This window comes from Xyrauchen texanus, chromosome 28, assembly GCF_025860055.1.
Source record: "Xyrauchen texanus isolate HMW12.3.18 chromosome 28, RBS_HiC_50CHRs, whole genome shotgun sequence".
NCBI classification, from domain to species: domain Eukaryota; kingdom Metazoa; phylum Chordata; class Actinopteri; order Cypriniformes; family Catostomidae; genus Xyrauchen; species Xyrauchen texanus.
This window is the reverse complement of record NC_068303.1, coordinates 29,340,381-29,367,596: the sequence shown is the minus strand read 5'-3', so window position 1 is coordinate 29,367,596 and position 27,216 is coordinate 29,340,381. Positions and strand designations below refer to the sequence as shown.

At 38.0% G+C, this 27,216-nt stretch overlaps 1 protein-coding gene and 1 long non-coding RNA gene across 7 annotated transcripts in view; one reads left to right on the top strand and one right to left on the bottom strand.

Moving 5' to 3' along the window:
- LOC127621950 (SUN domain-containing ossification factor-like) overlaps positions 1-27,216 on the top strand; it is a 75,125-nt gene that overhangs the window by 12,632 nt on the left and 35,277 nt on the right. For all 6 annotated transcript variants that reach the window (XM_052095781.1, XM_052095780.1, XM_052095779.1 and 3 more), the window contains exons 2-3: positions 20,981-21,086; positions 26,890-27,024. In XM_052095781.1, the coding sequence (XP_051951741.1) occupies positions 20,981-21,086; positions 26,890-27,024 (241 nt within the window). The remainder of the gene's footprint in view (positions 1-20,980; positions 21,087-26,889; positions 27,025-27,216) is intronic.
- Positions 1,858-26,930, bottom strand: LOC127621951 (uncharacterized). Its single transcript, XR_007967926.1, has 3 exons — positions 26,829-26,930; positions 20,962-21,075; positions 1,858-2,092 (listed from the first exon to the last, which is right to left on the bottom strand). It is a non-coding gene; the product is annotated as an uncharacterized LOC127621951 (long non-coding RNA).

The following is a 27,216-nucleotide window of genomic DNA, read 5'->3' as shown; positions in this document are numbered from 1 at the left end:
TGCATTTGAAGCCTGCATATCCAGTTATGAGTACAGTGTTCAAATTTTTTAGGAAAGAAATAGCTGATATTTGACCAAGATATTATTTTCATATTGTAAATGTTGTAGAAGGCTGCTCTTAGTTATGCTGATTTACTCTAGGAGAGATTTTCCCAGGATGTGGAATTATACATATACAATTATTAAGAAAACTAAATAATGTAAGTTAGTTATTCACACCACTGGCAGCCTGCTATAACTTTGTAATGTAAAAGTTACATTTTGATGAATTTGTGTGTTTTTTAAAAAAAAAATAATTTTAATACTGTATCCATATTATTAGATATACTTGGGAAATCTATCCATTGGCAGCAACCGCAACCTTTATCATTTTGATTTGTATGTATTTTTTTTTAACAACAGTGGTTTTTAAGTTTGAACACGCAAGCTGAATGAAATTTAGCACAGTTTGTGGACTTTAAGACGGTCCCTTACTTTCCATGACCATAGAACGCCATAACTTAGGGTTGTTTCACATATAGTACGGTTTAAGTGAACCAAACCCAGTTTGTTTAAAGTGAACCAGAAAGGGAACCAGCTGCAAATGACCTCAGTGCCATTGGTGTTCACAATGTAAGTGGACTTAAAAGAGGACCCAGTTTCTTTTTAGGTCCCCACATTATTGTGGTCTCAGACCCCTTGTTCACACCACAGCTTCTTAAGAACTTGGACCCAACTGCTGCTTGGGCTGTCACAGTTATGAAATTTGGCTGACAATAATATTATATAAATAATTGCGATTTATTATTTACATTTATTCATTTGGCAGATGCTTTTATCTAGAGAGATTAAGAAAAGTGCCATATTAAAGAGTTTCACTAGCATCAGCATAGTAGTATTCAAAACAGATTACATTTGTTATTTTTTATTGACTGGTTAAGTGCTCATGGAAAAGATGTGTTTTTAGCCATTTTTTTTTAAGACAGAAAGTGAGTCATCTTCACCGATTGAGTTGGGAAGGTCATTCCACCAACGTGGTATGATGAAGCCGAAAGTCCGGGAAAGTGTTTTGGTGCCTCTTTGTGTTGGTACAACTAGGCGATGTTCCTTAGCCGACCGCAGTCTTCTAGTGGGCGTGTAGCTCTGCAGAAATGATTTTAGGTATTCTGGAGCAGACTCAGTGACTGTTCTGCATGCCAGCATCAGAGCCTTGAACATGATACATGCATCAACCGGCAGCCAGTGAAGAGAGACGAGGAGTGGTGTAACATGCGCTCTCTTTGGTTCATTAAAGACCAGACGTGCTGCTGCATTCTGTATCATTTGTAGGGGTCAAATTGCACTTGCAGGGAGGCCTGCAATGAGTGCGTTACAGTAGTCCAGTCTTGTTATGACAAGTGACTGAACAAGAAGTTGTGTGGCATGTTCAGAGAGGAAGGGTCTTATCTTCCTGATATTGTAGTATGTAAATCTACATGATCTTATGGTCTTTGAGATGTGGTCTGTAAATGTAGTTTGTTATTGAAGGTCACCCCTAGATTTCTGACCGTTTTGGAAGACGTTACTGTAGTTGTACCCAGCTGCATAGTGTTGATGTGTTCAACAGCAGGGTTGGTTGGAAAGACAAGGAGTTCGGTCTTGGATGGGTAAAGTTGCAAGTGCTGTTCCTTCATCCAATTGAAGTATGGGTCATTGGGCTGGAAAGGCAAGTAGAGTTGCATGTCATCAGCGTAGCAGTGGTAAGAGAAACCATGTGCCTGAATGGTGGGTCCCAGTGATGTTGTGTATACAGAGAAGTGAATTTGCCCAAGCACCAAACCCTGAGGTACCCCAGTAAATAACTGATGTGGCTTGGACATTTCACATCTCCAGGCTACCTTGAAGGACCTACTGGAGAGATAGGAATTAAACCAGGCAAGCACAGTTCCTGTGGTGCCCAGCGAAGAGAGGGAGGAGAATAAGATCTGAAGGTTAACCTTGTCGAAGGCTACAGAAAGGTCCATCAGAATCGGGACTGATGATCTGGATTAGATGTCTCAGTGACAGGCAGCAGGGCAGTCTCGGTGGTGTGTCCACTTTTGAAGCCAGACTGATTGCCATCCAGTAGCTTGTTCTGTGAGAGATGGGCAGAGATTTGATTGAAAATGGTGCTTTCAAGTGTTTTTGCCATGATTGGGATGAGATAGATTGGTCTGTAGTGTTCTATTTGTGTGGGGTTATGTGTGGGTTTCTTCAGCAGTGGGGTTACTCGAACCTGCTTAAATGTAGTGGGAAAAGTGCTTGTAAGTAGAGATGTGTTAATTATGTGTGTGAGTGCAGGTAGGATGGATGGAGAGATAGCCTGGCAAAGGTGAGAAGGAATGGGGTCAAGGGAACAGGTGGTGAGGTGTTTGGAGAGGAAGAGTTTAGAGATCTCTGTGTAAGTCAGAGGAGAGGACATAGAGAAAGAGGAGTTGCATACAGGAGACAGGTGTTTGACGGGTGAGGTGCTGTGAATATATTGCTGATGGTTGTAACCTAATTAGTAAAAAATGTGGCAAAGACATTTGCGGTCAGTGATGTGTCAGGTGGTGGAGGGGGAGGGCAGAGAAGCAATTGTCATAAAAATTGTCATACTTCTTAAAGGTGCAACATGTAACAATTTTCATGTACTATTTACCTTTTTTTGCCAATGTGTGAACTGCTTGTAATGCAACTTAATAAATGGGCCCTTCCCGGCTTCCTAGTTTGCTGGTAAAATCCAAAGAATGTGACGTTTATGCGCGCTCCCGTGAGCCTTGCCTCAGACATTAATAGCTTCTCTTCCATGTCAACAGACTGTCTGCAACACTAGGTAACGCTATCTTAGAGTTGGAATCCAGCAAAACACTGACTCCTACACAAACAAAAAAACTGTCAGCATGATGACGGTGAATCACGTTGTCTTTGTACGTTATGACATTGATTTGGTCGATGCTCGCTCACGTCCCTATGGAGTGTGTGCACGATTGCGAGCAAGAGCAACAGGTAGCTGGCTGCATTTCACTTAATGGCGACAAGTATCATTGAAAACAAGGGTTTTTGAATCATACATACTGCACCTTTAAGGTGTACGTATGCTTATGACAGCATATAACTAAAGGCCTACACCTTAAGTAGTAATTTATTTATATTTATCTTGAAAACATATAATAAAATGGGGCTATATGATTACTTTTAAGGCTTTAAGAAATATTGAAATTTGAAATGATTGCACAGGGATAGAATTACATTAGTAATCATTTATATAATTTATGAAACCTAGACAACACTGCCAATTATATTACATTATGCAATAGTAATAATGTATACTGCACTTCTGTCCTAAATTCTTCACTCTCTCACATTGTTAAGGCTCTCCAATAAAACCAACAAGCCCTTATTTCGCATAAAGGAAAACATTTGAAGTTCTATGTGCATTTGATAACATGTTTCTTTATCCTTTCGAGAGTAATGAAGCAAGCAAGCAAGCATCTCCTCCTGCGTATCATTTACATTGTGTGTATGAGCCAAGAATATTTGCCATTGCGCAAATTAAATTAAAGTGAAGCTATAAAAATCCTTGCTTGCATTTTTGTATAAGTTTGGCGTGAACCTCTGTAGACAGTACACCCATCAGAGCACTTTAAAACGGTTCATTTTAATGCACTGCTCTGAAAGTTGTGGTTGGTCCGTTCATTTTAGCTGCTCAAATAATACAAGAACGGAATATGAGACGCAAAAACACATCATGTAATCATGGTATATCTATATTCGCTTAATATTCACATATGTGGATAGTAAATTGTGACTGAAATATAGGGCTGAACCGACAAGTCAACTTAATTTTCTTTGTCGAATAGTCATTTGATCATATTTAATGTTGCGTGAGTTTTTTTTGTTTTTTAATCCCTTTTGCTCCTAATTTGTAATGCCCTTTTCCCACTACTTAGTTGGTCAACGTGGTGGTGCGGTTACTCACCTCAATATGGGTGGTGGAGGACAAGTCTCAGTTGCCTCCGCTTCTGAGTCAGTCAATCCACGCATCTTATCGCGTGGCTCATTGTGCATGACACCACAGAGACTCCGCATGTGGAGGCTCATGCTACTCTCAGCGATCCACACACAACTTACCACGCACCACATTAAGAGCGAGAACCCCTAATTGCGACCACGAGGAGGTTACCCCTTGTGACTCTACACTCCCAAGCAACTGGACCAATTTGGTTGCTTAGGAGACCTGTAGTCACTCAGCACACCCTGGATTGGAACTCGCGACTCCAGGGGTGGTGGTAGCGTCAATACTCTGAGCTACCCAGTCCTCTACATGAGATCACATTAAACTCTAATGATGATGGGCGAGAGCTGCACTGCAGCCTGACTGAGGAGAGGAAGAATTACACGGCTCACAGTCCAGATGCACTCTAAACTTTCACCGCTTCAGGTGATGTAGATCGCAAATTATGAGGGAATTATAAAGCAAAAATACAAAAGTAAATTCATTAGCACTCTCGTTGTGGAATAAGCGGCCAAAATCATCTTTTAAAATGCCTCTATATGACATTCACTGAATTAAAGTAAAAAAAAAAAAAAAACTTATCAAGTGTTTTTGTGTTGTTTTCCATTTTAAAATGGTCTAAAAATCCTTAAAAAATTTAGTTGAGAAGTGACATATCAGATATTTAGACTTGCTTTAAGAGAACGTATCTTAAAAATAAGTGTATTTCTTTGAATTGGTTATTTCTGCGAGTGCAGTAAAGACAAAATTTCAAGATCTATTCTCTAAAAGTATGTTTAAATATCTTATATGCTGCTTCTCGGGTGAATGCATCTTTATTTAAAGGATTTTTAGATATTTTAAAATATTTTTAAAATTCAAAATTCTCAGATAATAATTTTTTCTTCTGCAGTATAGCTGCTAAATAAAATGTTTGATGTTTTAAAGGAATTGTAGATATTTATATTGGAAAACAAACCAAAACAAATAAAAACGTATTTTGTTGCAGAGTATAATGTGGCGAAGACTACCCTCTACCTTTTCTGTTAATTTCAATCCATATTTAACTCACAAAAAACAATCTCTCTTTTTAATAAAGCTGCATATTGGCAATTCAAGTAAGAAATGCACAGTGACATATTATGGTTAAGTAAGTTGTGAGCCATCGCGTTATAATCTAGCTGCAGCAAGTGCGGGCTCGAGGGACGAGTATCCCAGTGACAGTGTGTGCATCAGCTGGGTGCAGTTTCGATCTCTCCCCCTTAGATCGGGACATATAGTTCCCTCATACTTTGCAATTTACATCACCTGAAGCAGAAATGCAGTGCTGCTCTAGCGCGTCAACGTTAGAGTTTAATGTGATCTCATGCTACGTTAAATGAGATCAAACATCTATTCGACATCGAAAATTTGTCATCAATTTTTTATTGTTTATCGATAACATTGACTAATCATTTCAGCCCTAGTGAATAGTTGTCACTGTTTTTTCTAATTTAGTGAAAAGTAATTTTTTCATAATCTTTTATTGCAAGTAGTCGTTCCTACTCCAGAGTAACTGAACAGTCTTTGTCTGGGGTCAGCACACCCTGATCTTGTATGACTTTCTTATTCTGGGAAATAGCTTGTGCTAAATTTACTGGTATTTTCAAACAGATTGTGTTAACTCTCATCATTATTAAAATTGCAGTAAATTTTTTGGGAAAAGCTTTGTGTGAAAGCGACTACTGTCTATGCAGAAACATTTCAGAGTGTTTGGTCTGTTTTTGAATTAAATATTCAGCTCTCGTAACACTATGCTTTTCAGAAAAGATTTATCTGACTTCTGCAGAACTTTCTGTTATCTAAATAGGTACAGGTGAAAGGAATGCTGGTCTGGTTTCTTTGTTGCTTGTCATTCATTGATGGGCTTACCCTGAGGAAATCTTGTTTGAAGATGGGATTTAGATAATGTGCTCATTCTGCTGTCAATGACAATCACACTTCAGTTTCTCTGGATGCATTATTGTGTTTAGAAACTAGACGGAATGGAACAGAACAGGGCGCAAGAGTCTCGATACTTGTTTTTAAAGTTGAACTTCTTTTAACTTGACATGGCATCTTAAAAAAATTGAAAACGGCAAAACTCGCCACAAGGGTCAAGGACGTCTGTCTAGCGCATGATTACATAGACAAACAATTAAGGTGGACAGAAGGAGTCCTTTGTGAACAGCCATTATGGCAAAGATGCTGCCGCGCTCCTATATAAACTCTGGAAAAAGGTTGGTGTGGAAACCTGTGACCAGTCTAGTACGATTCACAAAAGGAAATGGAATTTAATTGAGTGGATTTGGAATAGAACCAGAACCAGAATTGTCAAATTCTCTATGATTCCCATCCGTTATGATGCTGCATAACTGTTGTAAATGCATGAGATCCAGTAGCAGTATTTTTATCTGAAACCGAAGAAGCACATGCTCTGTGACATCGTCTGCCATCGTCTGCCATGTTCAGGTTGCATTAGCTGCATAAATGCCTGCTTTCTGTGGCCTCTAGAAGCTTCGGCCCCACTTCACTAAGTGCTCTTATCAGTTTAATGAACCGCACCCTCAGACTTCCACGGTCCTTTGCCTCTCATTTCAGTTGTCCGAAGGTGGTAATTATATGCCACTGATAACCTGTCTCCAGTTCGTAGGGCTGTGCATATCTGGATATATTCAATTTCAGATTTGTCTCCATCTACTGCCCTCATCTATCCCATTCTTTTTTTGGCTTGAATAGAGTAAAACTGTTGTGAAGGCTATTTGTGTAATTACTGCACCACTAGCAGCACCAAACAGTATTGAAAAATTATTGTTTCCAAACACTCAATCCCTCTGTCTTCCATTGTTTGCTAAACAGGTTTGCCCGCCCTAAAATTAAAATAATCACCACATGGGAAGTCAGAATGTTTCTTCCAAGTGTTCCAGTACCCCAACAACAGCCCCATTATGCCAAGTTACTGATGAGTGGCATCTCCAATCAAACATTTTAGCATCGAATCAAGAGTGTTTCCGCAACCGGAAGCGCGTTGTGTCAGCCACATGGAAGACCTGGGTTCTTGTCCTACTTGAAACCAGGAAGTAAATCCGTTATGGTAATCAATGACGAGCCCGACCTCTAAAAATTAATGTTTACTTCACTGATGGTTAGGGTTATGGTTGGGGTTTGGTGGTAGGGTTCATAAAATATGCATTCCTCTTTAATTTATTACATCCTTTACAGCTAAAAACAACTTTCTTTACAACTCAATTTTGGCATCCCCTCTGCGGGCATTTCACCCAGATACTGGAGCTCACGTGTGCCCTTGTGTTCGAAAACACCCTCCATTTCAGCCTCTGGGGGCAGTGCTAAGCATTTTGGTAAGCACATACTTAGTTTAGCACCAGAAAGATATCTACGGTTTCTAAATTTACAGTAAGATCGGTCTACAAACTCCTGCCATTGGTTGATCCAGAAGTTGACATGTGGAGCCACGTAAACCTTCAGAGCTTTTTGAGATACAAAGGGTCACAGTTTTTACACACTTCACAAGGTGAGTCTACAAATGGCTTACTTGTAGTTGTCTTTACATAAGAAAAACTTTTTTTATCAACAATATTAAATTGCTTTGTGTTTGCAAATTGACTCATTTGTTCTTCATTACTGTTCCTCTCAATTCAACTTTATCTGTCCTTAGAGATGTTGGGTGAGAAGAGGAGAGATTGTTATGATGCACTGGATTTAGTGCTAATTATATTTTTCATCACTATTTCCTGCCTTGTCAGCTCAAGCAGCCTCAAGCATCTACCATTCTGTCTTTTGCTTAGCAGCAGAGTGCTTTTGTCTAGCCACAGCATTGGCCTACTTTTTGGGAGAGCTCTGGCTTCATGCCCCACAAGCTTTTTTTTTTCCTTTTCCTCCCCCTGCCACATTGCTGGATGCAAATCTGATGATTTTCAGTCACTGATTTCCCTCAATTTATTTATTACTTAGCAGTTAATCAAATAGCAACCTTCATATAACCTACCCCCCATGTTTCCAAGTCTTCTGCTGTTTAAAGAAATCCCTGGAAGTGGTTTAGCCTCACCCTACTTTTATTGTACTGTTGGCTGTTTATGCCAAAAAATGTTGGTCTGCTAGGAGCCTGGATGTAGGAGTATGTGTGTGTGTATTTTCTTTTTAATTTTATCAATGTGCCAGATGCTCCATTCAAGTGCCACATAGGCAAGTCAAAGTAGACTCAACGAATGCAAAATAATGTTTTTTTGTTTTTGTTTTTGCCTATTTGCGCTCAAACACATCTGACAGCATCTGTTTGAATATTTGACTTCCTTAATCATAACTTTTTGACACTTTCATTCCATAAAAAATAAACCTTTGCGATCTCTCCTTACATGATCAGGCATAATTGGCAGTCATCAATCAGTCATGATTATAACTGATCTGTGGAAACAACTTATTCACCCTGACCCCAGTCTTATTGTGACACCTCTTGTTTGTTTATCCCAGTCTTCGAGTTTAATCACGGATGTGTTTAAATGGGAGCTAAATTAGACTGCGTGGTACCAGGTGATCATAAGTGATGGTTGCTAAATGTGGGTGCAATGCACATGAAAGATATATCAAATCATGTAGCTTGTTTAGGAGAGGTTTACTGTTACTTTTATAAGCGATCTGACTTGTTTTTTGATTAAACTGACAAAAAACATCCTATGCATTGCATTACATTGAATGAGGTACTTGAACAATCTCCAGTACGACCAATCCACGAACACTCTAGTAACCACCCAGAAATACCCTAACAGCAATCCAGAACACCCTAGCAACCACATTACATGCAAACAACAACTCAGAACACCTTGGGTGTCATTTTGTCAGTATAGACGGGTCACTAAAAATAAATGGAGGAATTTTTATAGTGCCCCATACTGTGTGGCTTATGTAAGGCCCTGATATACTTCTGGAGAAGTTCTTCTTCGTTCAGGGGTAAAAAGAAGTTCAAAACAGCTGAGCAACGGTTTACTAATTATTGTGAACATTATGTCACCTGCCACACCGCTGTGGGAGGCGTTTAGAGGACCATTTAAATATGAGGACACTACTTGTAAAACCTTAAATTTGTTATCAATGACTTTATATGCCATATTCTATGAGTAGAATTCACATGAGGTCAGTAAAAGATGCTGTTTGAACCACTCGATTAAAGTATATGTGCAGTACAAAATGTTTAATTAGTCTTGTTTACATTCTGAATTCATAAAGCTAATGCACTAACATGCTATACGCGGCCATAATATGCACCGAGTACACACTGTTTTTGTCATTTATGATGACTGATACTTCTGCAAAGATAGGTGTATAAAATAGTGTTAATGTTCAGAATACAGAAAACAGAACGAAGATAGGCATATTTTCTTTGGGTAGATGTGTGAATGGCTTACATGAGTGAATTGGCACTTGAGAGTATTTGAATAGATTTTTATTCCTTTTGGATATTAAATTAAAAAAAACACACATTGCATGTTCTTGGGAAATGTCTGTATGTGAACAATCATACAGATGTTGGTACATTTGCACCACACTGTAAAAAAAAAAGAATTGAGCAAACTTAATTCAACACAACATGAAGCAGTATGATTTTTGGGTTCTCTCAACAACGTTTGAATAACTGTCCTCAGTAACATTGCTTTGTTTAGTCAATGTGAATTTGTTTGTTCACTAAATGCAAAAAGTATTGTTGAGAGAACTACTAATTTCTAGTTCAGCCAACTGAAATTCATGTGAGAACTTTCATTTTGTTACCATTTTAACTACTTTTGTATGTAGTTACCAGCTATCTTTGCCTCCTGAAGTGAGAAGTATTTCTTACAAGGCAGTATAAATTGTTTAATGTAGACACACAATAGACCTCAATCCTTAATACTCAAACCTCAATAACAATGACTATCAACAAACCTCATTAAGTTAAAAGACGAGCTCCTAACATCACCACACAACTATTAACTGACCGTGCCAAAAAAACTACATCAAAAAGCATAAAGTCAGTAAACCGCAAGGAACAAGCCTAAAACACCAATCACATAATTGATTCATGTTGCTATGCATGCTGGGAACCCGCACATCAGCAACACTGTTCGACATGAAACCGTTCATTCAGACAACTCTGTTTGACTAGTTGGGACAATATTTGGGGGACTGTTGTTGGTCTAACATGTGTTAATATATATAGATGCAAAGTAATTTACTTCTTTAGTAATTTTGAGTTTCTGTGACTTAAAAAAAAAACATAAGCTGGATAAAATGCAGTTTAATTTTTTAGTTCAGCTTGCTAATACCTCTGTATGTCGGTATGTTCGTGTTGAATACTAACCGAACAAAGTAAACAAAGTAGTAGTCAGAAAGTGTTTAACAGCCAGTTAGAGGTTTTCCTAAATGTTTGCCCTGGCAAGCTGTTACGAACCACCAAAACAAGCAAAAACACCTTTTTGGCCAGATTTTGTTCTTAATGACATCACACCTGTTCATTCTTCGAACTTGTTTGAAGTATATGGGTGCCTTTACAGTGTCTAATGGGGCTTTTCCACTGCATGGTACAACTCAACTCAGCTCGACTCTGCTTGCTTTTGGGTGGTTTTCCACTGTGGATTGTACCTGGTACCTGCTACTTTTTTTAGTACCACCTTGATCAAGATTTCAAGCGAGCTGAGCCGATACTAAATGTTATGTCAAAATCCTGCAGATCACTGATTCGTCAGGGAGAATAGTCATTACCAGCATCAATGGATTTCCAACACGTGACATCAACTAGCTAGTTTTAAAGTTAGCAACAGTGATAATAGTATAATTTGTTCACGGGACTTTTGAATTGTGAAAAAAGAAATGGCTGTGCGCAAAACCACGCCATGGTCAATAAATGAGGTGCAGACGGTCCACTCATTAGCGACGAATGAAAAAGTATCTCAGGAAGTGTCTAAGCCGTTGGCCACACACTGCTACCACCAGACCTACCAACATTGTAGGGAAAGTTTAAAAAAACCTAAGTGACTACAGAACCATCACGGAAAAGTGGAAGTGGTTCGACCTAATGGACGCTATCTAGATCGGCGAGCAGTAGGAGAGAGAGTGCCCGGCTGGAGTCCACAATGGAGGATGGTAGGGCTGTCAACGAATATTCTAAATTCGAATATATATTCGAATAGTTTTAAAAAACAGAAATTCGAAGGTGAAAATTAATATTCGAATGTGGAAAAAAAGCAGCCCGTGGTAGCAGATGTGCGGCTGTCTGCTTTGCGAGTGGGCGTGCTGCCTGAGGGGTCTTTGTTGTCACATTTCTCGAATTGTGTGCCTCATTTTATTTAACGTTAAACAGAAACATGACTAAAATGTAAGGCTACTGTACTGACTGAATAGATGTTGCATGAATAAGGTAGGTTAGGTACAGCAGTTTCATGCACTGCAGGCTTCCACTGGTTTGATTATTTACCGTTTCATGTCAAGGAAAAGTTCCATGTTTACCACAGCACAGCTCGCTTCGGAGCGTTCAATGTCGGTTCTATATACTGTAAAACTTCAATTAATGTTAATAATTTGTTTTAATCACTGAATGAAGCCTGCTATATTTGGGACAAGAGTCGCGACCTTATATTGCTTGCACAAAACTCTTGATCAGCACTCAACATTTGTTTATTGTTGTTGTTCTTTTAAACCGTTATGCGCAGAGAGGCGTGAGGGCGAGAGAGAGAGAAAGAGTGCCTCGTGGCGTCGCGGCGAGAGTGAGGTCTTGGCCATTAGTTGATTTACTTGTTTTTGTGTAGGTAATACGTTCTCAAATATGTTTAAACTTAAATAAACTACCTATACAAATAGTTATGTCTCTTTGTATTAATTTGTCCTGTTATTGACGTAATGCGCGTCATTGACCAAATGCGCAACCAGATATTCGAATAGTTCGAATATATGTGTTTTTTTAAAGGGAATATTCGAATGTCATTTTTGAGCAATTTTGACAGCCCTAGAGGATGGTACGTTTTGTTATGTTAACTCCATATTCTGCTTGAAAGCTTCACTTTATTTAGTTGACCAGCTACTGGGAAGCTTGCTTCTAAAACAACCAGGCCAATTTAACTGTTACACTTGTGTAAAATCACCATGCAACAACTGCTTTATGCAGCACAATGAGCTAGTAGCTAACAGCTAGCGGTCGTGCTATTGTTTTGGTCCGTTTGTGTCGTGTTTAAGATGATGTCACGGCAATAGAGGCGGCGCAACTATGATGACCAGCCTATAATCGCACCAACGTTGAGATGGCACTAAACTGGAGTGGAAATGCGAGACCAGAAACGTGAAGCGAGTAGAGTTGAGGCGAGTCGAACCGTAACGTGAAGTGGAAAAGTGCCACGAAATTACGCTGGGAAAAGAGAAAGAATTTAAACACTGAAAAAGTTACACACTTCAGCTTTAATCAATTCAGCCAAAGCATGTTAGACCATCATCACAAGATCTGTCTTGAGACTGGTTCTTCAACAATGTTTGTTGCCTAATTTGAGACTTATTCAAAGGAAAAAGCCCTGGAGGGACAACGTGATGAAGAAAACCAAGTAGCTGCAGTTTACAGTGACATTCATTGACACCCAATTCCTCACTAAGAACCGTGACGACTGCTTGAAAGTTTCGAACCCTTCAAACATTTCTTTACTTTATACAGCATTTTAAAGTCAGCTACGTGTGTAGAGCTGATGTACAGAAGTGACACATTAATAGCCAAATATTTGTTCCACTCTGCCTATTTGCGTGACTTGTTTTACCACATAGGTGCTCGGTGCCAGCTGTTTGAGCTTTCATGTAGGAATTGTGCTGGTGAAGGAAGACCAGTGCACTGTGTGCAGCATTTTAACCCTCTTAATTGTTATTCATGTGCCAGTGTAATCAATAACATCATCAACCCTCCCTAACTAAATTGATTACTGTGAGATATAAAAATTCTGCTGCCTGGTTAGAAATTATTAGAGAGGATGGTCTAAGTATTATTAAACTATTTTATTAAAGGAATAGTTCACCCAAAAACAGATGTTGTCAATATTTACTCAACTTGTTTTTCTACACCTGTATGCTGAATGCTGAGAACTGGCAAGTGCAAACAGTGACGGTAACTCTACCTTTAACCTGTGGTGAATTGGCCTAACATCTGAATGCCCTAATAAAGGAATCAGTCAGGGTTAGTTATACATTGACATGGTAACCTGGTCCATCAATAGCCAAGGTCAGGCTTAAATCCATCACAGTGCAGATATGATGTGATCAGTGCTGTGTCAAAGCCACTGTAATCCTAATTGCATGCAGTGCTTTTCCATAAAGTCAGCAGATAATCTAGATTCAAACTAGGGCAATCTGTTTGTTAATAACTTTTGCTTAAGAAAACGCATGTTTTTCACATATCACTTTGTGCAACTGTACATTTTATCCCCCTACTAGATCCATAGATGGATGGCACATGATTATTAATCCGTTAATGGAGGCATGGAGTTATGTAAAAAATAATAATAATTTTGTTGTTATATAGTGTAAAGTATGGTTGATAGAAGTGGCACATTAAAGGGGTCATGACATGTTTTTTTTAATTGTATTATTATGTTCCCTTAGGTGCAATTATAGTATTAATATATATTTTTTTAAGAAAAACTTTTAAAATCTAGTGATTTATGACCTTTTCCCACCCTGTTTCTCATCCTCTGATTCAAACAGTCTGTTTTGGGGGCGTTTTCCATTTAAGACTTCAGTGTTAACGCCCACTGTTATGATTGGCTAACGTCAGTGCCTATGTATCAATTATTGACGCCCCCAGCCAGAACAATATGCAAGTAAACTAAGTAAAAACACTGTGATTATTCATAATGAATGAAATTGCGCTTTAAAAAGTAGTTTAAAGTTTAAAATAGATTACTTACAGTTTGCGTCGTCTTGTTCCCAGAATAGTCGGCACGGACTTATCTTTGAGCAACAGTTTTCTGGCAAAGCCAGCATCATATTGAGATTTGTTCTCAAAACAGTCATCCTTAAAATGTACAGAACAAACGCTTTTTGCGTGACTGGGTCGTCCGCAAAAAATAAACTGCATCCATTTTTCCCTGACGTCTGGATCTTTCGGCAGCTTATTCAGAGGTTTTGTTTGACCACAGCCAGGAACAGCACATCTGTGTGGCATCGTAATTTTCCTGTGCACAAGTAGTCTCTGTCAGAGCTCGCTGTCCATCGACTGAACACTTGTGAGGCGACGGCGATACTGAAATGAGCGTAGTTGTCTTAGCGCTTATAGCGTAGTTATGTTGTGCTGGAGGCGGTCATATGCAAACGCTGTTACGTCACTTCTAACCGACACGTCACTTCTAACCATGAATCCAGAACGAGCTGTATTTTGAGCTTGATTAAATAAATGATTCGTTTAGAATGGGGAGGACGTCTTAAAATATTAAACTTGCAGGACGTTTTAATGATACAAAGACCTCTTATATACCAAAAGATCAAGGCAAATTTGGTTTCTCATGTCATGACCCCTTTAAGTCTATATCCCACTACTGGTGGACATGGGCTCATTTCCTGTCTGTAAAGTGCATTTTCTTATATGTGAAGTTTAATAGTGACGTAGTTGCCGAGGGTGGCTCTGGTCTGCCTTGGCAAGAAGAAGAGGGCTAAAACTAACAGGAAATATTTGGGGGATTTTGCTGGGTGCCTGTCCTTTTCGAGACCTACTCATCCAGGCTGACCGAGAGAATAAACATTGGCTCAAATTGAAGAGATCTGTTGCATTAAATATAGCACTGTCAAATTGATTTGCAATAGTTTTTGTTGTCCCATCACCCAGTTTCTGCTGTATACTTTCAGTCCAGTAATGGAGACCCATTAGACCCAAACTTTTTACTAAATTACCACAGCTAGTTTGTCAATATGCAGTGGCAAAAAAAAGTATGTGAATCCTTTGAAATTAGCTGGTGTACTGCATTATTTGTTCATAAAATGTGTTCTCATCTTTCACAAGTATACAAACACAATGTGCTTGAGCTAACAACAAAAACAGTTACAGTCTTTCATGTCTTTATTGAACACATCTCATTAAACATTCACAGTGAAATGTATAGTAGACTAATGAACGGAGAGTTTAACCAGCTCCATGTCTTCTGTCACTCTAGGGTTCTTTTTTTACCTTATTGAGCATTCTGTGGTGTGCCATTTGAGTCATCTTGGCTGGACAGCCTCTTCTAGGGAGAGTAGCCACAGTACAAAATAGTCTCCAAGTGGTGGCAGCATAGTGGGCTAAGGCACATAACTGGTAATCAGAGGGTTGCTGGTTCGATCCCCACAGCCACCTCCATTGTGTCCTTGAGCAAGGCACTTAACTCCAGGTTGCTCCGGGGGAATTGTCCCTATAATAAGTGCACTGTAAATCACTTTGGATAAAGCGTCTGCCAAATGCGTAAATGTAAATGTTATGCAAAGCAACTATTCTTGATTGAAGGTCTCTTTTTTTTGCAAGGCATGGTCCACGTCATCAGATGATTCTTATGAGTAGCAAACTCAAAATGTTTAAGTATTTTTAGAATTTAAAGTAGCTCTTACCACACATCCAATCTCATTTGATTTATTGGATGCCAGGTTGCCAACTCATGACTCTTATTAGCTTTTGTTGATATCAATAGCCTTGGTGTTCACATACTTTTTCCATCCTAGACTGTGAATGTTTGAATGATGTATTCAATTGTTACAAGAACTTTGCAATAATTTGTGTTTTTAGTTAAAACAGGTTGTGTTTGTTAATTATTTATGAAGACAAAACCATATTTTAAGACACATTTATACATAAATGCATGTAATTTCAAAGGGTTAATATATTTTTCTTGCAGCTGTATGTAATTATGCAGGTGCATTGACACCAGCCATTTCTTATTTCTCATGAAGAGTTCCAGTTTCAACTTTCTGAGGTTGTGAAACAGACCTTTTGGTCTTAAAAAAGAATAATGTGTTGGTACATAATTATAGACTGGTTTGGAATAGGCAAAGTGTTCATCTTTTGCCATTATTACCCCTCATCCTAAATAGTCATTTTTAAGTCATTTTTCTGTCCTCATTGAAAGTGAAAATGCTGCACAAAGCAACAATCACAGTTAATCAGAACTATATTCTGAGACTAGGCACAACACTACAGTATTTTGGAGATTTCAATGTGGGTGGGACTACCCATAGATATGTGACAAATATAGAAACCTATAAAATATATTTTACGTGTGGCATTGTTGACGCTTTATGCTTGGTTGGGACAAAATCTCAAATTATTTTATTTGTGATTTAGAAATTTGAGATTTTGTCCTAGCAAGTTTTTTTTTTTATCACTTTATGCTGTCAGGTTGAGACTAGTACTTTTCCTAGTTCTGGCTTTGTCCTCAGTGTCTGCTTGACATCTACTGCTGTGCATCTTCGTAAGTGCTCTCATTAATAAAAGCTAAATGGGAGATGGTGTTCTCCCACTGAGTTCCCATAAGCTTGCTGTCTAATGGAAGAGCAGTCAATCTGATTTGCCAATGGGGCACATGGCCTCATGTGTGGGGTTGCCTGCCTACAAGTTTATTTATTTAGAAAACGTAAATTTTTCTTAATCGTGATTAACGCATTTACCGCTAATTCGGCATAACCAGTGTGTCTGCCCGGAGTAATTACACTGACGCACACTTCACAACACACACACAATAGCGTTTCCATGTCAGTGATCAAATGATGGAGAAATGCTATTTGAACAAATACAACAACAGCGTGAAAGAGTGTGATGAATCACTCCATTTGACCTACATTTCATTTTTAGCCAACTTGCAGTTTATTACCACCTCTACCTCTTTACTGCTGGTTTCCATTCACAAGTTGAACCATTCATGAACCCTAACTCTGAAACAAAAATGATTTCCAAAATGTAAAGCTTTTCAGAGCATGCCTTTTTGAAGATATATCATAGGATAGCCTTGATAAGTGTGAGGATCACAGTGAGGTTGAAAAAGTTTTAGAAATACAGATAAGCAGCTGTTCGGAGAGATTGATTTATTGACTACTGGACTAAATAGATTATGTAACTCCAGTTTCCTAATGGTATGTACCTTACATTCTATACATTACTGTGACAGACAAATCCCTCTTCTCTGTAAATAGTTTGGAGCTATAACAAGTTTGTCTAAACAAGTACTTGTCTCTTCTTGCTGAAGGTTATTGTTTTTCTTTAAAGGCTTTATCCAGATTTCTGTTTTGAAAAAATTATTGTATTTAACCTGCAGATGTTAAATTATGTGTCAAATATGACTTTAAAAGCTTGAATTGAGACAAATGTATGTAACCAGAGGGTCAGTTGCAATCTTTCACAATTTAAATTTCAATTAATACGAAGTAAAATCTAAGCTTTTATTGGTTTGCTCTCTACAAATGAAAGCGCATTTGCATGATCTACAGATCAGTTGTAAATGACATTTGATTTTTAATCTGATAAAAAAGTCTTTATTATTGCAAAGTAAACATGAATTTGGTGATTTTGAGAACTTGATTCTGATTTATCAGTTGCAGTGCACTGTGGTCAAATACGTTTGTATTAACTGTATAATTTACAGTCTTCCCTGTCAACCGATTTCTTACATGTCTGTGCTTGTTTCAGGTCTCTTGTATCACTGTGTTGTTCTTATTTGAACTCAAATCAATATTTTGTATCCATTTGTTTATTATTTTGTAAGAAGCCATGTAATAAGTTGCATAATGTACAGGCAGCCAGTCTTTATCGCAAAATAAACCTCACAGGATAAACTACTTGGGCTGCTTGAATGACAGGCATATATTTGTTGCTCTCAGATTTCCAGTGTCAACTCCCCACTGACACTTCTATAGACACACTAAATCTTTATGTATGTATGTTCAAGTTTGGATGCATCAATCATTATCTTAGATCCATATGAATGTCAGAATGTATGGGACCTGAGTGGAGTAAAAACCTTTCTTTGCTCATAATGATGTGCAGGATCCTATCAGAAGAATTAGTTTGTGTTTGTTAATTTTGTACTTTTTGTTTTCTCCCATTTTCTCCCTAATTTGGAATGCCCAATTCCTTATGCAAGTCCTCGTGGTGGCATAGTGACTCTCCTCAATCCGGGTGGTGGAGGATGAATATCGGTTGTCACCACGTCTGAGTCGACAATCCACACATTTTATCACGTGGCTTGTTAAGCACGTTACCAAGGAGACGTAGAGAGTGTGGAGGCTTCACGCTATTCCCTGCGACATCCAAGCACAACTCTCCTCGTGCCCCACCGAGAATCACATTATAGCGACCACGAGGAGGTTACTCCATGTGACTACCCTCCCAAATCACTTAGCACACCCTGGATTCGAAGTCACTACTCCGGGTTGTAGTCAGCATCAATACTCGCTGAGCTATCCAAGCCCCCATAAATGTTTTACTTTGGTGGTTTTACCATTTAGGCCAAGGTGCTGACAGTGTGTTAAGATGTGCTTGCATGTGTGTTAGGGCTGGGCAATTAATCTAATTTTATTTTCAATTATCAAATATTATGAAAACAAGATAATTGAGATGAAGCGATTATTGTACTGCTGATGCACACTTTGGAACTCGGACAAGCACGTTTGCTGCAGCTAGATTATAACATGATGGCTTGTGATGTAGTGAATCATAATACACAAGGGTTGTGGTGGTTATCATGAAGAAAATCTGTGATACGCAGCTGTATTAAGAAGAGAAAGTTTGTTTTTTGTGAATAAAGATGGATCAAAGTAAACATAAAGGTGAGAGAGTGTAGTCTTAGCCTATTATACACTGGAATAAAATAAGTTTTAGATTTTTTTTTTAAATTACGCCAAAATGCCAGTCTTGGTGAGGTATTCATCTAAACACAGAGAGTGATGTCTCAAGTGAACATAAACAATGGAGAAAAAAGCGGATTTGTATTCAAATGTCGGACTTGTAATTATAAATGTAAGCTAATAGACCTGCTGCTGTCTATTGTGTCATAATAACCATAACAATAAAATGAGAAAACACTCACTGCTCTTGACTGAGAAACTTTTTAGTATTTTTAAGAAGTATGAATGTAATATAGTAATATATAATTTAATATAATACTACAGTGGAGACCAGTAGTAGTTTTATGTTTCATTTCATTCTGAATGTTTACTTGAATACTTGATAGCCTACTGCTGTTAAAAACGTTTAAAGCTGTTAAAAAGCACCGATTTGTATTTTTTTTTCATTGTATTATTTTTAATCCATTTCAATTCAATGCTGTTTTTTTAATTGTTATTTTTTTACTGACTGTTTACTAGTCTTGAATAATTACTGGAGAACTTGAAATCATTCTTCCATAATTAACAAAGTAGTTATTTGTTTGTGGTTTTGAAGAAGTTATTGAGAATCATCAAGTTTCACTATAGACTACTGACATTTTCGTATTGTGATAATGTATAGCCTTTATTGTACATTGTAGATCTTTCTGCAATAACATGATAAAGTCAATCTCAATCCATAGAAGTGACAGCACCCCTGCTGTTTATGAGGCTTTTCTTTATTTGACTACCATACCTAACGTAAAATAATTATCATATGACAATAGCCCCCCTCACCCAGTGCAATTTACATTTCAAGTTTAAGGAATCCATTGTTAAAAAGACATGTTCAATAAATGCATGATGTTTCCCAAGTCAAATGAGTAATCGTGTTAAATAATCGTGATCTCAATATTGACCAAAATAATCATGATTATGATTTTTGCCATAATCGAGCAGCCCTAATGTGTGTAGTTCTGACTCCTAAATCTGACTCCTGGTGAAGATCTCATGTTACTGTGTGAGACCATTTGAAATGTGCTTACAATGACTATTCCCAGCTGTTGTTCAAAGTCATCTTCTAGTCTTTGTAGGGTAGATGCATGGTACAAATTTATTTACACGTTTATCTGTGCTGGAATCAGACCAGAGAAGGATTAGGGTGGAGATTATATGGAATATACTGTTGATTGCACTATGATCATTTTGGTGCCGAGCATTTGTTTGCAATAATTTCCGAACATGGCTTGATTTAGGTGCTGAAGGGACAGTGTGAGTTTGGCAAGGAGATATGAAACACTGCTAAAAACACACTGTGTCTCAGGGTATTGTGTTTTGCCATGTAAAATCTGTCTAATGATTAACTGCCTTTTTCATTCAAGTTAAATTCTAAACCTACTGGAGATTGGGAAATGGTTAGCCAAGCAGAATTTTTTTCAGTAGAGTAGAACTAAACTTGAATTGAATTCTTGTGCCGTGGATAAGAAAATATGCTATCTTTCATAATACATAAGTTACTGTGCTAATAAAGTTTCCTGTGTTCCTTACATACTCTGTATTACTGATCCCATTTGATCTGCACAAAATTAGGCTCTCTTCGAAGATCCTTGCCTTTTGGACACGTGCTCTGATGTTGCCTTGAACCATGGTGCTCATACATGTGACGCGAGTTCGAGTCGAGCGGGGTGTGTGACGTCGGCACCTGGGTGGGGTATTAAGGGTAATGCTGCAGGGCTATTGGCCCGATGGTGGGAATCAAGTTTGGTCTCACACTTTATACATGATCTGATGCCATAGAAAAACAGTGAAAAGGTGTGTAATCTTGATGCTCCACCACCTGAATAGTTTTTTTTTTTTTTTTTCAATGCTAATTGCGAAATTTCAGCAAGCCACACATGTGAGGTGGTATTCTCATAAGGTCTTCTGTGCTCTATAGTTTAGAAAATTGTCAGTAGGTGTTTGGGAGATGGCCCTTAATTAATGGTGAGACAGTGTGCTGAGTGATTGCTCAATGTTTCTGTCCTTTCTATAGGACAAAGGAGAGCTTTGCATCACATGGCAAATACGCACTGACATTTTCTTGGCTGAGATACTTATATCTTGTGTGTCAGCAACTGGTAATTTTAAGGTAATCTTACATTTGTCTCTGTGTTGCAGGCACTCTGCTCATCATGTTTATTGTTCAGAAGAGATCCCCTCTGGCCCAGGACTCCCTGCACAGGATGACCATTACACAATGCAGGAAACCGGGACTGACGAAAAGGTAACCACAATGACTCTCACAATTAACAACTAAATCCACAGCAAACTAAAACTTATACTTACCCCAAAAATAGTCAAATCAATCATTAAACGATCAAGTCAATGTACATTTACATTTATGCATTTGGCAGATGCTTTTATCCAAAGCGAGTTACAGTGCACATATTACAGGGACAATCCTCCTGGAGCAACCTGGAGTTAAGTGCCTTGCCCAAGGACACAATGGTGGTGGCTGTGGGGATCGAACTAGCGACCTTCTGATTAACAGTTATGCGCTTGAGCCCACTACGCCACCACCACTCCTCGAAGATCCTACACCAACCACATGTAGACTAATAAACATCAGCATATAAACCATTTTACAAACCATACTTGCAAACAAATCAAATTCAAATTAGAATAGGTAAATGGTAATTAAGTGTATTTTGGATTGCTAACTGGGGGCCAAAATAATTTTCAATCACACTACTAATTTAAACAGCACAGTAAGAACATTAAGTCATCAAAGCATAATTTTCTGTTACATTATGCATTTCTGTAAAGTTGTTTTGAAACTGTGTGTTGTAAAAAAAAAAGAAAAAAAAGAAAAAGGGTGCTGTACAAATAAAAATTACTTGACTATTTTAATACAAGACTCCATCTTCCAAATATTTGTATTGAAATTATTTATCATGGAGTCGATTTATGTGGATTTCGATTTTTTTTTTTTTTCTTCTTTTCTTTCTGTAAGAGCACTTCACCAGAGACTGGTGAGTATATTTATTGTGTCGGAGATGTAACTTTACTCACAGCTGATTGAGTCCGTATCTGTTAGCAATCTGTTACCCAGAACAAAACCTGCTACAGAGCAGGTTAGCCGTTGAGTTTAAGTTACTATGTCAATGAACACCGGTAAAGGCATGGTAGCTAAAACCCAGAGTTGATGCAAACCAAACTAAAACGTATCTGGGGAGCCACCTAAATCTGCTTTATGGTACAGGCCCCAGATCAACACCCGAAAAACTATACCTATTAAAAATGAAGCATATTAAACACTTCAGAACGGTAAAAAAAATACCCCCATAGTAATATTCGATTCATGAAATCGTGACAACCAATATAGCTTCAACAATCACTCCAGAAAACATATCCAAGCATTTTAGCAAAGTAAACAACTTTGCCTAACAGTTAAACATCCACCCATAGACTAGGGATGCTGCAATTATACGGTTTTACTATTAACCGCAATAAAAAAATGCCATGGTTAATTTAACTGTAATAATGAATTCGTAAGATTTTGTAAGCCTAAATAAGAAAATTCTTGTGCCTGTGGGTACTGGAGCTTTTGCTATGGTTTTGGATGGTGGCCACGTGGTGCTTGATGGCCAGGTGTCGTGAACTTGCAGAACACGTGAAACTGTAAGCTTAAACTGCGAAGCTTCAACGCATGGTTTCCAAAATATAACCAAGGAATTCTATCAACTCCATCGGAAAAACTACTTAAATTGGCTGTTTGGGAGCATTTAAATGACTGACTAAAGACAACGGGTGTAAAACAAGCAGAGAGAAATCCTAGAAAGATGCACATTGTACAAATGGGACGGTATGCTCCACTGGTCGTACAACAACAAACTAGTAAGTTTAATATTTTTAGTTGTGGTCATTTTAAAGTGATGAATTAAAGATGCCAATTTTTGTAATGTTTGCACGTGCTGACAGCGCGCAGTGCATTTGTGTGTAATTACGATCAGCAAGTAAATAAATTTTTTTTGTGTATTTATCAGTTTTCTTATTGTAGGGCTGCTCTTAGCATCCACATTTCCCCCAGAAATACCTCCACTTAGACGTTCAGTTGTGAAATGATATGCTTTTTTTGCATCAGTGCTGTTGCATAAGAAAATTTGCAAATAATCATAAAACCGTTGAACTACTGCAGTTTTTTTTTTTTTTCCTCAGATGGTAATCTAACCATCAAAAACTCACACTGTGGCCTCTCTACAGGAGACTAATGTCTTGCCACTGCTTTCCTGAACTGCAACTGACTGAGCCGCCATAGCTTTTCCAGCCGGCTTTCCTTTTCTGAGCTTACGGATATGGCGTAAACACAAGGATGAATGACATAAACCTGCGATTTTGCACCAAATCCGACCCCACAGATCAAAATAAAAATCATTATTGGAGGCTTACTGTAGTGAATCAGGGTGGGACAAGGACAGGGTTTTGAACACAGATTTTTTTTGTGTACACTCTCAACAATGGACTTTTGGTAAGTGTAGCCAAAGGAATCAAAGAGCAGCTTTAAAATGTCATGTAAATGACTGAAATCGCACCAGTCCAATTTTTACGAAGTTGGACTAACAGGTCTAGATAGAATGATTGCTGCTCTGCTTTATCCAGCATGTTTTCAAGTTAATCGGGCCGCAGTTGGCCTCAACATCGTGCTCATGCTTTGAAAGACAAAGGTGATGCGCGACGTGTACTACCCGCAATTTCCAGGTGACATCCTGTCTTCAAATACTGGATCGACTACGCAAAAACCAGCAGTAGCTCGATTAGAATTGTGCATGTAAACGTACCGAATTAACTAAGTTCATTTTGAACCTCTAAGAATCTGAGACCCCAAAACAAGCCCAATAAAAACATCTTTGTGGAACGCTCTCGCTCTGAGGGAGGGAAAACACTGGAAAACTTCTTCAGGTAACAGGGTTTTTATTCTTTTTATTGGGTACACAATGCTGTCTTTCGTGGGAACACTGGGTTCCCTTGTCATTCTCTCTCTCCCTGAGGCTCTGTCGCTGCTGCTCTTTTATGCCGCTCTCCCCATGCTTACTGAAATTAGACACAGGTGTTAGACAAAATTTAGCTCAGGTGTAAGCACCCTTTACCGCTTTTCTCTCCCGGACGGGCGCTTGACCATGCCCCCGCTGCCACAATCTTGTAGTCCATTTACTATTAAGTCACTGAGCTAATGGCTTTCACACCTGTGAGATTGAATTATTTTTGGTGAAAGAATCACATTTTGAATTTTTCAGAAGGGGGTTTGCTAAACTGTTGCATAAGTCTGTTCCTGAATGGTCCTTGAAGTTGTGCAACAGTTCTCCCTGAACTGTTGCACAATGAACAGGCTGAAGTTAGCATTTTTTTTCTATCAACAGAGTAATCTATTAAGGCATTTACTATCAGGGGCCCCAACAAAGACCCCTCCTCTGACAAAGAGATTGTGTAACCTGTAGGGGTGTGGAGTTCTCCGTATTATTGACTGACTGACTAACCCCAGTTGAGCTAATGTTAGCATGCTGTCTTTAAAGTTCATGAAGAGACAGGTTCACTTGAAGTATTTATGTTCAATTTGTAAACTTGGCCAGTTTAAATACAAGCACATTTTAAATTTCCCCCTCACCCTCGTGCAGTCAGAAATTTTGTTTTCGTTTTCTTGCCAAACTTGGCATGATAGCTGTTTGCCCTTGTAATCACATCTCTTTCACCTCCAAAGCAGCAAACCTGTTCTGTCAACTTAATGTTAAATGAATAGTATGTCATCTTTTACTTGCACTCTTGTCATTTCAAACTTGTATGATTTTCTTTCTTCAGGAGAACACAAAAGGATATGTTAGGCAGAATATATATGCTGCACTTTTTTTATACAATAAAAAAATATTAGCTCCAAAAATGACCAAAAGCACCATTAATGTAGGAGATTTTAAGTATATAATTACTTATGTTTTAGTCTATTTCTCGCACAAATGACAGCTTCAGAAGACTTCAAGTGTACAGTCTACTTTTCATTTTTTTTGTTTGAGGAATGTTGAAATTTATATGTAAATGTTTTAGTCTTGTATTATTATGATTTTCTGCTAGAAATTGGTTTAAATAAAGCAGTCCAAAGCTTTTCTTTTCTTCTGGCTTAATATGCTGTATGTCTAAACTGTATTTTGTTCCTAAAATCAGTTATTACTGTAGATTAGAGGTGACCGAAAGTGGATTTTGATGATACCGATAACTAAGCTGGTGGAAAAGCAGATAACTAATCAGCCGATAGTTTAAAAAAAATACTTTTTGAATGTAAAAAAAATTTTTATAAATAAAACTTTGTCTTTCCTTTCTCTGACGGAACAGACATAAAGAGGCAACAAGAGTCCAAAATGAATACAATCCCAGATGTAGTTTATTGGGCAAACAAAATCTCAATAATAGCCCAAAAATTATAATAAAGATTTGGTGCATTACGCATGTGGTACTTTTAACCATGAAATAGCCTGAAATACTCTGTGCTTCCAGCTCACACAAACACAAGGGAATCAGAATGTTCATATACAATCTACAATGTATTACTATATAAACACTGTAAAGTAAAAATGGTCATACAGTATATTCTAATAAATACTGTATGAGCAGTAGATAATCATTCATAGGTGATCAATAACGATTGTTCGTCATAATTGTCCAGTATTCTGGTGTTATATTAAAACAGACTTGTGTCCTTTTCTTTAGTAGCCACACCATCAAAGTCAACATGAACATTAACTTGAAATGATTATCTTCGGAGTGCTAACTTTTTTATAACCTTACTGTAAAGAAATGCACCACATCCACACAGTCAGTGATTGTTTTTGATTTTACATGTAGAGGCTGCTGATACACTGTAGAACTACTCAGTTAACAGATAAAGTCTATGTCGATAGTTGCAAATAACCTATAAAAGCAAAAAAGTGGAATAAATCGGTCGACATCTACTGCAGACAGTCTGCCTTTTCGCCGTGGTTGATCTCCATGTTTGGCCTCTTAACTTGGGAATCACCACAATTGTGGCATAAAATTATATTTTCGGTTTTCTGCCAAAAGATTAAAAAAAAGCCTGCAAATTTTAATGGAAACAAAATAAAACTCACATGTTGAAAAAACATTGTTTATTTTGCTGTTTAAATTTCACACCCCCAGAATTAAAGTAATCGTTCTGTTGGTAATTCGCGCATTTAATAAAAAGCATTTTCAAGTGCTCTGTAATTGTGTGTTATGGTCTTTACTGTCAAGCTCCAATATGACATTAAAGAAAAAAAAAGCACCATTTAAAGTAGTCCACTTGTCTCGTACATTATATTCAAAGTCTCTTGAAGCCATACAGTAGCTTTGTGAATTGCAAAGGATGCATTAAATAAGTAAATATAGAGTCTACATGCGCAACACATTTAATGCGCAGGGTTAATGATGGGCTCATGATGATGCACTGCTTCCTAGAGTGAACAAAAACAGAAGGTCCACACCTAAAATAAAATGTGCCAATCGAACTGGCTTCATGTTCGAACTGGAGTGGTGGTGGTGGTGGTGTAGTGGGCTAAAGCACATAATTTGAAATCAAAAGGTTGCTGGTTCGATCCCCACAGCCACCACCATTGTGTCCTTGAGCAAGGCATTTAACTCCAGGTTGCTCCGGGGGGTTTTTCCCTTTAATAAATGCACTGTAAGTCACTTTGGATAAAGGTGTCTGCCAAATGCATAAATGTAAATGTTCACTGAAGATGTTCACTGGAATTAGTACTTTCTTTATCGTCTACACATTTTTATATATTTTTTTTCTCTTTCTTCAAATACATGTCATTTTAATTAGAGTAGACAATATGGTTTCAATGCATCCCTAATTATAACATTTAGAATTTAAATTATTTTAAACAAAGTCTAATTTCAAATAATAGTTTTCGGATTCAGTTTTTAGTCCAGTAGTATCTGTTTCAACAAAGAATTATCATTTCAGTGTGTCACTACTAACCTTTTATTTGACTTCATTTAGGCATGAAAAGGTCATTTGAAACATTGTTTTCCTCTTTCAGGTTGAAGAGGAATGGACGACACACGCTCAGTCATCATATGATGTGGGGCTGGAGACAGAGACAGAGACGGAGAAGGCAACATTAAAAGAAGCCTCATTGTACTCACAAGACTCCCCACAAGAAGAGGACAAACAGGTGCCCTCACAATCCAACCATCATCTGTTCTCTCGCTGACAGTTTTCTGTGTACTTTAACTTGCAAATATTCCACATCTCAGCCTTATCTCCAACCTTGAATGTCACCACATGTCTGACTTGCGTCAAATATCTGCCTTGGCACCTTTTAATCTTTGACAGTTTGTTAGTATAGTGTTTTACAACAGTTATG